The following is a 13163-nucleotide window of genomic DNA, read 5'->3' as shown; positions in this document are numbered from 1 at the left end:
CATCATTTGGAGGAAGCCAAGTTTCTCCTCGGCACGGTGCATGGAGCCCATCGGTCATAATTCAGGGTCAAATACATCATCGTATTGGTTCCTTCTTGCCAAATGCGGATGAACAACCGAAATTCCTCCAAATTTATTTCTTAGATCCACATGACAGCGTACAGTTGAGGATGCGGATACTCACCAATGCTGGTATTCACCGTGATATAGTTGGAGCATTAGAGACCGTGCTGAGACAAGTGAATCCTTACGTTCACTCGTTCCGCATGGCATGCGAGGAAATAGGCAATTTGCCAGAGGCGTTCGTTCTTATTGATCCCAACAGGAGACCAGCTGGTGAACATGAGAGGAGGTTCAATGGTCAAATCGCTGATGAAGTGGGTGTCGTTGTGAAGAATACTGTCGATCCTCAAGCTACAGCGCGTCACATTGTATTGAAAGCAAGACGAGGAGCGCTGCAAAGTATTTCTGAGTTGCACCGTTCTTACGACGCACTCCAGTATGTTCTCTTCTTCCCATTCGGAGATGACGGATGGCAGCCCGAAATGAACATGACCAATGGCAGGAGATTGACTGCCATGAAATACTACTCCTACCGAATAATGAACCACGAGGATGAGTTCAACTACCTCCTCAGAGGGGGGCGTCTGTTCCAGCAGTATCTTGTTGATATGGCAGCCAAAATGGAAGGCACAAGATTGGCGTTTATAAGACTGAACCAGGCATCGCTGAGGTCTGCTACATACAGTGGCTTCACTGATGCTCTCAATGACAATGACGATTTGTCCAACATCGGACGCCGCGTACTACTGTCATCGACATTTGTAGGGGGGCCGAGGTATATGATGGAGCGATGTCAAGATGCCATGATGTACGTAAGAAAATATGGTAACGCGACCTACTTCATCACTATGACGTGTAATCCAAAGTGGCCTGAAATCTCCAATAACCTGTTTCCTCACCAAAGTGAGAACGACAGACCGGATCTCATTGCGAGAGTGTTCGAGTTGAAGAAAACAGTGTTCATTAAATACCTCACTGGATCAGAAGGCTTCTTCGGGAACTGTATCGCTCACGTTGTGTGTGTGGAGTACCAAAAGCGAGGTCTCCCTCACATACACTGTTTGCTGTGGCTCGATGAAGCTTCAAAGCCGAGACCACAAGACTATGATCGATTTGTACAAGCTGAAATACCAGATCCCGATGAAGATCCAGAGGGACACAGACTGGTGTTGAAGCACATGATCCATGGTCCATATTGTTCCACAGCAACTGGATGCTGGAAGAATGGAGCATGCAGACACAGATACCCGTGGTCATATGTCCGTACACACGGTGCGGAGACGATTCGTACCCCATATATAGAAGAAGATCCCCAGAAATGGGAGGATTTGAAGGGCACCAAGAAGGGAGGCAACGACGACCTGTTACAAATCAGTGGGTTGTTCCCCATAATCTCTATCTCCTGAAAACGTTTGATTGCCACATCAACGTTGAAATATGCTGCTCTATAAAGTCTATCAAGTATGTTATTAAGTATGCCATGAAAGGTAGTGATCAAGCTACGTATGCACTGCGCACAAACGACGAGATAACGGAGTACTTGACGGGTAGATACATTGGACCTTCAGAGGCTGTTGCCTCCATTCTTGGATTCTCAGTCCATGACAGGAAGCTGGCCGTTATCCGTTTAGGAGTACATCTGCCAAATGAACAACAGGTATTTTTTGCTGGGAACGTTCGTGAACAAAGAAATAATCCCAATATGGCCAAAACCACGTTGACAGAGTTTATGGATCTTTGCAGACGTGACCATTTCGCTAAGACACTGTTGTACGTGGATGTTCCGAGATTCTATACATGGACCAAGAAGAGATGGCAACGAAGAAAACAGGGCAGACCAGTGGAGGGCAACCATGGAATGTTTGAGGATGACATATTGGGACGAGTTTACACTGTTTCGCCGCGTACTGGTGACCTGTACTATTTCCGACTACTCCTCCACCACGTGAGAGGGCCGACTTCGTTTGAAGTCCTGAGAATGTGTGATAATGTCATTCTACCCACATTCAAAGACGCTTGCAGAGAAATGGGTTTGCTGCAAGGAGACGCTGTCTGGCGCGAGACTCTGGAGGATGCTGAGAGGACACGCCTTCCCAGACCCATGAGGGATTTGTTCGTTGTGCTCCTCACACAAAGTGAAGTCGACAATCCATTGGATCTATGGGAACGTTTCAAGGACGCTATGGCTGAAGATTATCTTCTAGCTCATCGACGATCTGCAAATGATCCCAATATTGCCATCAACGAGCGCCATCATGACTTGGCTCTATCGTATTTGCAGCAGAAACTGCAATTGTTGAACAGAACTGTTGCACATTTTCACTTGCCGACTCCAACGACTGTTCTTCGTCATGAAGGGATTGCCAACATTCACCTACTGAGAGAACTCCAATACGACACGGAGGAACAACAGCGAATCGTAGACGAAAGGCAGCTTCTGCTCAATGATGAGCAGAGAGTTGTCTATGACTTTGCGTGCGGTTGCATCCGCACGAATCAGTCATCAATGATTTTCATTGACGCGCCTGGAGGCACAGGGAAGACGTTTCTTATTAACCTGATTCTCTCTAAAGTGAGAGCGAATGGAGAAGTTGCCCTTGCGGTGGCCTCATCTGGCATAGCTGCTACCCTCATGCCTGGTGGAAGAACAGCGCACTCAAGGTTCCAAATCCCTCTGACACCGAGGGAAGATGGCGTATGCAACATCGATAAAAATTCCACTATCGCAGACCTCTTTCGAAGTACAAAACTCATCGTGTGGGATGAGTGTCCTATGATCAGGAGAGAGAGTTTCGAGGCTGTGGATCGCACGTTGCGTGATGTATGTGACAAAGACGAGCCTTTTGGAGGGATCTTGACGATATGCTGTGGTGATTTCCGTCAACTTCTGCCCGTGGTGAAAAGAGGGTGTGATGCTGACGTTGAGAATGCGTGCATAAAGAAGTCCTACTTATGGCAGAGCTTTGGAATGTTTCACTTGAGAACTAATATGCGACTGACCGACGGAAGTGGGCAGTTTTCAAGATTTTTGCTCGACATCGGCGAGGATAGAATCGAGCAAAATGCGGATGATGAGATAGATTTGCCAGAGGATATACTGCTGACAGCGAGTGGGCTCGATGAGTGCATCGATACCATATATCCATCATTCGCCAATCCGATGGAGGTTTTTTCAGCAAGGTATATATTAGTGCCCCTCAACGATATGATGCGAAACATCAATTCAAGATGCATCACAAGGTTCCCTGGTGCTAGCAAGGAGTATGCTGCGTTCAACAGTGTGACTGAGGGTACTGATGCGACGCACTTCCCAACGGAATTCCTAGATTCCGTTGAAGTCTCGGGATTGCCGCCGCACAACCTCGAGCTCAAAAAAGGATCCCCTATCATTTTGATGCGGAACTTGGACCCTCCGAAACTTTGCAACGGGACGCGCATGATTGTTGAGGACATGCTTCGAAATATGATAGTTGCGAGGATCATAAGTTCAACGTTTGAAGGCGAAACTGTAATGCTCCCTCGGATCCGACTAAATCTGTCGGAAGCTGAGGATATCCTTTTGCAGCGCTGCCAGTTCCCCATACAATCCTGCTTCGCAATGACGATCCATAAGGCGCAAGGGCAAACTATGGAGAATGTGCTGGTCTACCTGGAGAAACCGGTCTTCCAGCATGGTCAGCTGTATGTGGCGCTCAGTCGAGGGAAGAGGAAAGAGAACGTGCGAGTTTATGTAAATGGAGGATCGTCGACAAAGAACATCGTCATCAGAAGTGTCCTCTGACAACAAAATCGTGGTAGTCCACGGGTCGCGTGTTTTTTCTAAAAAAAAAAAAAAAAAAAACGTGATCGGAGATAAGGGCCGAAATCACGTGTCACAGGTAAGTGATTTAGAACGCTGGAGAGGTGAGCCTTATGGCTTGCTGGCCCAAATAATCTCCCTGATGATGTCCAGCGTTCGCTTTAGTTTTATTCTCATATCTATTCAAACTGACTGACCCACGGGTCATGGGTCGTCTAGTATAGAAGAAAAATAGGGGCAATACCCCTGGTTGCTCACCTGGTATAATAAAGCAGTATACTACACTGAATAAAGGTATTTTAAACCATATCATGGTATTTTTAACCAATTTCAATAGTTGCTAGAGCATGTACAATCATACTGACGTAATCATAAGACTTTAAAGACTTTAAACAAAGAAACAAACAAAAAAACTTTTGGGGGGCAAGCTCCCCCCCATAGACTACCTGAGACCCCAATTTTTTTTTAATGCCGTGAACAAACTTTGGTACATCCCGGGTGGTGAAGGTTCTGGTAATGTTTCACCGAATTTGTGTGTGTAGTTTCAGAGAAGAAAGCAAATATCCATTTTCAAATGGTCAAAGGTCAAACCTGGACCACGTTTAGTCCCCGATTTTTTTTTTATGCCGTGAAAAAACTTTAGTCACAACATAACAAGTATAATTTGTGCCAAATTTTGTCACAATCCCATCAGCGGTTTCGGAGAAGAAGTTGCAGGTGTTTATGGACAGACTGACGGACGACGCGCCATCGCATCCGTTCCAGGTGAGCTGAAAATCACCTTTCAATTTGCCAAAAATAAAATAAAAATCAAGTAGGAATTATTGAAATTGGAAGACAAACCTTATACCGCTCAGTTCAATGTTCATATTTGCACCAGCACATGAAATGTTTTGATAATTTTACAATGTCATGTGTTACAGGCAAACAAAATTATTGACCTTTGAGGAGATCGATATGGCTGAAACCAATTATCCCTGATGTCACACTTGCAGCCTCCTCCGTATTCACTTCGTACAATAATGTGCTGGAGTCTGAGCGTGACTCAATATTCAAATTTTTTTCAATGTCACAATCACAAGTTCCTTTCTTTGGTGATATTGGGATGCTAGAAAAGGCTGAGACGATCTTAACTCTTAGATGCAGGCGTCAAAAATCCTACATAAACGCAGCCATTGGGCCTCGGAGGCCCAACAGATGTATTCGTGGTGTTTTTTTTTTAAATTTTTATAGATTTTTTTTCTTTCATATCCTTTTTCAATCCAAGATGATGCTCATGGATGTGTATTTGCTCAGAAAATGTGAATCATTGATCCTATTAGTTGGAATAATCTCATACAAGTAATGAATCTTTTTTTTTTCCCCCCAATTTTTTTTTTTGTTCTTGGTTTCTTAACTTTTTTTTCTCTAAAAGGTTGAGGCTCATTCAGGAGTATTTGCTCAAAAAATATGATTCACTAATCCTTTTATTTAGAACTAGACGACCCATGACCCGTGGGTCAGTCAGTTTGAATAGATATGAGAATAGAACTAAAGCGAACGCTGGACATCATCAGGGAGATTATTTGGGCCAGCAAGCCATAAGGCTCACCTCTCCAGCGTTCTAAATCACTTACCTGTGACACGTGATTTCGGCCCTTATCTCCGATCACGTTTTTTTTTTTTTTTTTTTTAGAAAAAACACGCGACCCGTGGACTACCACGATTTTGTTGTCAGAGGACACTTCTGATGACGATGTTCTTTGTCGACGATCCTCCATTTACATAAACTCGCACGTTCTCTTTCCTCTTCCCTCGACTGAGCGCCACATACAGCTGACCATGCTGGAAGACCGGTTTCTCCAGGTAGACCAGCACATTCTCCATAGTTTGCCCTTGCGCCTTATGGATCGTCATTGCGAAGCAGGATTGTATGGGGAACTGGCAGCGCTGCAAAAGGATATCCTCAGCTTCCGACAGATTTAGTCGGATCCGAGGGAGCATTACAGTTTCGCCTTCAAACGTTGAACTTATGATCCTCGCAACTATCATATTTCGAAGCATGTCCTCAACAATCATGCGCGTCCCGTTGCAAAGTTTCGGAGGGTCCAAGTTCCGCATCAAAATGATAGGGGATCCTTTTTTGAGCTCGAGGTTGTGCGGCGGCAATCCCGAGACTTCAACGGAATCTAGGAATTCCGTTGGGAAGTGCGTCGCATCAGTACCCTCAGTCACACTGTTGAACGCAGCATACTCCTTGCTAGCACCAGGGAACCTTGTGATGCCTCTTGAATTGATGTTTCGCATCATATCGTTGAGGGGCACTAATATATACCTTGCTGAAAAAACCTCCATCGGATTGGCGAATGATGGATATATGGTATCGATGCACTCATCGAGCCCACTCGCTGTCAGCAGTATATCCTCTGGCAAATCTATCTCATCATCCGCATTTTGCTCGATTCTATCCTCGCCGATGTCGAGCAAAAATCTTGAAAACTGCCCACTTCCGTCGGTCAGTCGCATATTAGTTCTCAAGTGAAACATTCCAAAGCTCTGCCATAAGTAGGACTTCTTTATGCACGCATTCTCAACGTCAGCATCACACCCTCTTTTCACCACGGGCAGAAGTTGACGGAAATCACCACAGCATATCGTCAAGATCCCTCCAAAAGGCTCGTCTTTGTCACATACATCACGCAACGTGCGATCCACAGCCTCGAAACTCTCTCTCCTGATCATAGGACACTCATCCCACACGATGAGTTTTGTACTTCGAAAGAGGTCTGCGATAGTGGAATTTTTATCGATGTTGCATACGCCATCTTCCCTCGGTGTCAGAGGGATTTGGAACCTTGAGTGCGCTGTTCTTCCACCAGGCATGAGGGTAGCAGCTATGCCAGATGAGGCCACCGCAAGGGCAACTTCTCCATTCGCTCTCACTTTAGAGAGAATCAGGTTAATAAGAAACGTCTTCCCTGTGCCTCCAGGCGCGTCAATGAAAATCATTGATGACTGATTCGTGCGGATGCAACCGCACGCAAAGTCATAGACAACTCTCTGCTCATCATTGAGCAGAAGCTGCCTTTCGTCTACGATTCGCTGTTGTTCCTCCGTGTCGTATTGGAGTTCTCTCAGTAGGTGAATGTTGGCAATCCCTTCATGACGAAGAACAGTCGTTGGAGTCGGCAAGTGAAAATGTGCAACAGTTCTGTTCAACAATTGCAGTTTCTGCTGCAAATACGATAGAGCCAAGTCATGATGGCGCTCGTTGATGGCAATATTGGGATCATTTGCAGATCGTCGATGAGCTAGAAGATAATCTTCAGCCATAGCGTCCTTGAAACGTTCCCATAGATCCAATGGATTGTCGACTTCACTTTGTGTGAGGAGCACAACGAACAAATCCCTCATGGGTCTGGGAAGGCGTGTCCTCTCAGCATCCTCCAGAGTCTCGCGCCAGACAGCGTCTCCTTGCAGCAAACCCATTTCTCTGCAAGCGTCTTTGAATGTGGGTAGAATGACATTATCACACATTCTCAGGACTTCAAACGAAGTCGGCCCTCTCACGTGGTGGAGGAGTAGTCGGAAATAGTACAGGTCACCAGTACGCGGCGAAACAGTGTAAACTCGTCCCAATATGTCATCCTCAAACATTCCATGGTTGCCCTCCACTGGTCTGCCCTGTTTTCTTCGTTGCCATCTCTTCTTGGTCCATGTATAGAATCTCGGAACATCCACGTACAACAGTGTCTTAGCGAAATGGTCACGTCTGCAAAGATCCATAAACTCTGTCAACGTGGTTTTGGCCATATTGGGATTATTTCTTTGTTCACGAACGTTCCCAGCAAAAAATACCTGTTGTTCATTTGGCAGATGTACTCCTAAACGGATAACGGCCAGCTTCCTGTCATGGACTGAGAATCCAAGAATGGAGGCAACAGCCTCTGAAGGTCCAATGTATCTACCCGTCAAGTACTCCGTTATCTCGTCGTTTGTGCGCAGTGCATACGTAGCTTGATCACTACCTTTCATGGCATACTTAATAACATACTTGATAGACTTTATAGAGCAGCATATTTCAACGTTGATGTGGCAATCAAACGTTTTCAGGAGATAGAGATTATGGGGAACAACCCACTGATTTGTAACAGGTCGTCGTTGCCTCCCTTCTTGGTGCCCTTCAAATCCTCCCATTTCTGGGGATCTTCTTCTATATATGGGGTACGAATCGTCTCCGCACCGTGTGTACGGACATATGACCGCGGGTATCTGTGTCTGCATGCTCCATTCTTCCAGCATCCAGTTGCTGTGGAACAATATGGACCATGGATCATGTGCTTCAACACCAGTCTGTGTCCCTCTGGATCTTCATCGGGATCTGGTATTTCAGCTTGTACAAATCGATCATAGTCTTGTGGTCTCGGCTTTGAAGCTTTATCGAGCCACAGCAAACAGTGTATGTGAGGGAGACCTCGCTTTTGGTACTCCACACACACAACGTGAGCGATACAGTTCCCGAAGAAGCCTTCTGATCCAGTGAGGTATTTAATGAACACTGTTTTCTTCAACTCGAACACTCTCGCAATGAGATCCGGTCTGTCGTTCTCACTTTGGTGAGGAAACAGGTTATTGGAGATTTCAGGCCACTTTGGATTACACGTCATAGTGATGAAGTAGGTCGCGTTACCATATTTTCTTACGTACATCATGGCATCTTGACATCGCTCCATCATATACCTCGGCCCCCCTACAAATGTCGATGACAGTAGTACGCGGCGTCCGATGTTGGACAAATCGTCATTGTCATTGAGAGCATCAGTGAAGCCACTGTATGTAGCAGACCTCAGCGATGCCTGGTTCAGTCTTATAAACGCCAATCTTGTGCCTTCCATTTTGGCTGCCATATCAACAAGATACTGCTGGAACAGACGCCCCCCTCTGAGGAGGTAGTTGAACTCATCCTCGTGGTTCATTATTCGGTAGGAGTAGTATTTCATGGCAGTCAATCTCCTGCCATTGGTCATGTTCATTTCGGGCTGCCATCCGTCATCTCCGAATGGGAAGAAGAGAACATACTGGAGTGCGTCGTAAGAACGGTGCAACTCAGAAATACTTTGCAGCGCTCCTCGTCTTGCTTTCAATACAATGTGATGCGCTGTAGCTTGAGGATCGACAGTATTCTTCACAACGACACCCACTTCATCAGCGATTTGACCATTGAACCTCCTCTCATGTTCACCAGCTGGTCTCCTGTTGGGATCAATAAGAACGAACGCCTCTGGCAAATTGCCTATTTCCTCGCATGCCATGCGGAACGAGTGAACGTAAGGATTCACTTGTCTCAGCACGGTCTCTAATGCTCCAACTATATCACGGTGAATACCAGCATTGGTGAGTATCCGCATCCTCAACTGTACGCTGTCATGTGGATCTAAGAAATAAATTTGGAGGAATTTCGGTTGTTCATCCGCATTTGGCAAGAAGGAACCAATACGATGATGTATTTGACCCTGAATTATGACCGATGGGCTCCATGCACCGTGCCGAGGAGAAACTTGGCTTCCTCCAAATGATGTCATTTGAAATAGACAGTTGTATTGTCTGATGTTCCTGCGGAATTCGTTCGCTGTGGGTCCATCGCCGGCAAACAGATTGTGTAATTGATGGGGTAAAGGTCCCAGATTTCCCAAGGACACCTTTCCATTTGTGCAGCAAAAATGAGCTGTTTCACCTTGGAAAAGAAGCGCTCTACAATGTGGACAAATCTTGTCCATCGCACCGACGTCAGCAGAAGTGAAATTTCTTGCATTCTGCGCGTTTCTCTGCCTTGTCTCAAGAACTTCCCTTATCCTATCTCTTTCTCGCTGCTCCTGAAGATGCTGTGCCGTCTCCTCTGCAGATTCCACATCTCTCCTCATACGATCTCTTTCTTGCTGCTCTTGATGGTGCTGTGACGTCTCCTCTGCAGATTCCGCATCCCTTCGCAAGCTGACTCTCTCTCGTTCCTCCTGAAGATGCTGCGCTCTCACCTCCTCCGTCTCAGCACTCCTTCTCATCCTTGCCCTTTGTCTTTGCAGCTGAAGGCGCTGTGACCTTTGCTCAGGCGTTTCAGCATGTCGTCTCTTCCTTTGGCTTTCTCGTTGCTGCTGAAGATGTCGTGATCTCCCATCGTCTGTTTCAGCACCCCTCGGAGATACTGCTTCCGCACGAGAACTTGAAGGAATGTTGCTATTCGCGTCCATAGACGTGAGGTGTGATTCGTTGTCCGCGTCCGTAGCGCCGTCGGAGGGTTGATACGACATTCTTCCTGCAAATAGTATTGTGTTTGTGCTATCGTTTTGCCGATCATCAAATGACAAATAAATTACATTGTGAAATTTAAAGATTTCAAATAAACCTATTTAAAGTGTATGCACATATAAATAATAATAAAAATCGAAGAAATATCTGTCGGTAATTTCCTGAAACATATTTTACTTCCGGGTAATAATGTTGAATGAAATAACGAAGATATATACTGTATGCCTGTTATTTTAGGCGGTGTATTTTCGTATATCAACGTGGCGCGATTTTTAAAATATATCTCTGCAATTTCCCGTGTGTGCGTGAATGTTCTCAATTATTTCTTTTACCGAGTCTAAAACCATCGATAAAAATGAAATCAGATGGAAGCGGTAATAATAAAAAAAATCGAAGAAATATCTTTCGGTAATTTCCTGAAACATATTTTTGCCGATCATCAAATGACAAATAAATTACATTGTGAAAATTAAAGATTTCAAATAAACCTATTTAAAGTGTATGCGCATATAAATAATTTAAAAAATCGAAGAAATATCTCTCGGTAATTTCCTGAAACATATTTTACTTCCGGGTAATAATGTTGAATGAAATAACGAAGATATATACTGTATGCCTGTTATTTTAGGCGGTGTATTTTCGTATATCAACGTGGCGCGATTTTTAAAATATATCTCTGCAATTTCCCATGTGTGCGTGAATGTTCTCAATTATTTCTTTTACCGAGTCTAAAACCATCGATAAAAATGAAATCAGATGGAAGCGGTAATAATAAAAAAAATCGAAGAAATATCTCTCGGTAATTTCCTGAAACATATTTTTGCCGATCATCAAATGACAAATAAATTAGATTGTGAAAATTAAAGATTTCAAATAAACCTATTTAAAGTGTATGCGCATATAAATAATTTAAAAAATCGAAGAAATATCTCTCGGTAATTTCCTGAAACATATTTTACTTCCGGGTAATAATGTTGAATGAAATAACGAAGATATATACTGTATGCCTGTTATTTTAGGCGGTGTATTTTCGTATATCAACGTGGCGTGATTTTCTTCCCGTTTTTTTTCAACCGAGTCTAAAACTATGTTAGCGACTGTGAAAAATGAAATGATATATCGAATTTGATTTGAAATAAAGCTGGGAGAGAGAGCAAGACACCACGGGTCTACAAAACAGGCCTCAAAGCTATGCGAGTTAATAAAATGGTGGATATTACTACTCTCTCAAAGGGGTAAGCCACGCCCCCGGACCGATCGAATGTTACACACAAACACGCAAGATTTCAATTTTATAATTATATCGATGTATATGTCCACAACTGTCAAAAATCCTACACCTATGCAGCCATTGGGCCTCGGAGACCCACAAATTTATTCGTGTAATGTTTTTAAATTTTCATATTTTTGTCACTGAATTATTTGTAACCAAGTTATAGGAGCATATAATGAGGCTCATATCAAGAAAATAATGATACAACATAGTAGTACAACAACATTTATGCGGGGCCTCGAAGGTCCCAGGCCTGCATTCGTGTCAGATTTTGAGGTTATAAGTGAAGAATGAATATTTTCCCAAGAGCCTGAATGAAATTTTTTTATGTCACTGAATTTTGTCTAACAACATGAAAGTCGGTGAAAATGAGGCTCATTCCAAAAAAAACAAAAAATTGTACAGCATAGTTTTTGCAACAAAAAAAAACCTTGTGGGCCTCCGAGGCCCAATCACTGCATCCAAGGGTTAATTAAAATTCAAGATATTTACAGTCTCCAACCTGAAGAGGAGAAATCAACCACACAATGTTGGCTTTAAGATGACTGTTCACCTCCTCGGGTCATCCCGCATCCATATCTTTCATATACGCGTCTTTCCCGTGCACTTTCCGACCCAGTTTTCCCTTTCTATTCTTGAGCTTGTTCTCAGTTTCTTAATGCCCTTGTCTCCCTCCTGCTATCTTCACCCATTTATTTTCTCGAAGCATCCCAATGTTGTTATCTTCTACCCTGCTATTGGTGTGTTTCCATGATTTTTTGTTCCTTTTCTGTTCCATGTTCTTGCTCTTCCACATATATACTGTCCAATTTGGCAAGTTTTTAGGGAAGTGGTGGGTGGTTCGTGTAGCAACCACTCGGGTGCTGGTTGCATCATTTCTGTGGGCGCGTCTGCCCCTGATGCAATGCCTCTCTATAACCAGTTATCTGGTACTCATTTTGCCGACCTCAGAAGGATGACAGGTTGAGTCAACCCCACCTGGCGTTAATTCAACGGGATTCGAACCCAGGACCTAAGGATCCCAAGCCCGCCGCCCTAACCATTAGGCCAACACCAGGTATTTTAGGGAGGTGTGGTACTGTGAGTGCTTGACGGGCTTGATTACACCTTACTAATAATTTTTATTCGACATATGATAAGATTGATCAGGGTCCCTCGTCGTGAGTCACACTTGACCCAAACAAAGACAATGGAAATCTGACGTCCGTCTGTCCTTCCACCAAAAATGTGTTGGCGTTCATATCTCAAAGGTTATGCATTGAATATGCATATAATATCTCAAAGCCAAGATGAAACTTGGCTACATGCATCAAACTAGCTGAAACTTGGAATATGCATTGGCCAATAGGTCAAATTAATGGCTTTCAAAACAAATTCAAAATCTGCGCTCATTAAGGGGGTGTTTGGCGGGAGGGGGGGGGTGAGTTTGACCCGCCCCCCCCCCAAATCTATTTCCTCTCTTCCCTGAAACCACACACAATTTTGATGAAACTTGGCTACAAGCTTCATATCTCATGCCTAACGAAGGTGTTTTGACAGCATCAAAATATGCGTTCAATTAGCGGGTTAGGGGGGGTTGACCCCCAAAAATAGGTATTTGCTCTTCTCTGAAACTACACACATGATGTTGGTGAAACTTGGCCACAAGCTTAGTATCTGATTCCTAACGAATGTGTATTGACAGCATCAAAATCTGCACTCAATAAGGGGGCCAAGGGGGCGGGGGGGGGGGGGGGTATGACTCCC

General features: G+C 44.3%; 3 protein-coding genes across 3 annotated transcripts; 1 reads left to right on the top strand and 2 right to left on the bottom strand.

Moving 5' to 3' along the window:
• The first annotated feature begins 671 nt into the window (after positions 1-671).
• On the top strand, positions 672-4843 carry LOC144893978 (uncharacterized). Its single transcript, XM_078785279.1, has 4 exons — positions 672-1335; positions 1788-2043; positions 4557-4676; positions 4786-4843. Exons 1-4 carry the CDS (start codon positions 672-674, stop codon positions 4841-4843), a joined length of 1098 nt encoding a protein of 365 aa, XP_078641405.1.
• A 679-nt stretch (positions 4844-5522) lies between these two features.
• Positions 5523-6151, bottom strand: LOC144893977 (ATP-dependent DNA helicase PIF1-like). The gene has a single exon (XM_078785264.1). The coding sequence runs from the start codon at positions 6149-6151 to the stop codon at positions 5576-5578; it is 576 nt and encodes a 191-aa protein (XP_078641390.1). The 3' UTR covers positions 5523-5575.
• A 1256-nt stretch (positions 6152-7407) lies between these two features.
• On the bottom strand, positions 7408-8748 carry LOC144893974 (uncharacterized). The gene is made up of 2 exons (XM_078785254.1): positions 8169-8748; positions 7408-7613 (listed from the first exon to the last, which is right to left on the bottom strand). Exons 1-2 carry the CDS (start codon positions 8746-8748, stop codon positions 7408-7410), a joined length of 786 nt encoding a protein of 261 aa, XP_078641380.1.
• Between the last annotated feature and the right edge of the window lie 4415 nt (positions 8749-13163).

Source organism: Myxine glutinosa, chromosome 1, assembly GCF_964187855.1.
Source record: "Myxine glutinosa chromosome 1, kmMyxGlut1.1, whole genome shotgun sequence".
NCBI classification, from domain to species: Eukaryota; Metazoa; Chordata; class Myxini; order Myxiniformes; family Myxinidae; genus Myxine; species Myxine glutinosa.
This window is presented reverse-complemented; position numbering and strand designations above follow the sequence as displayed.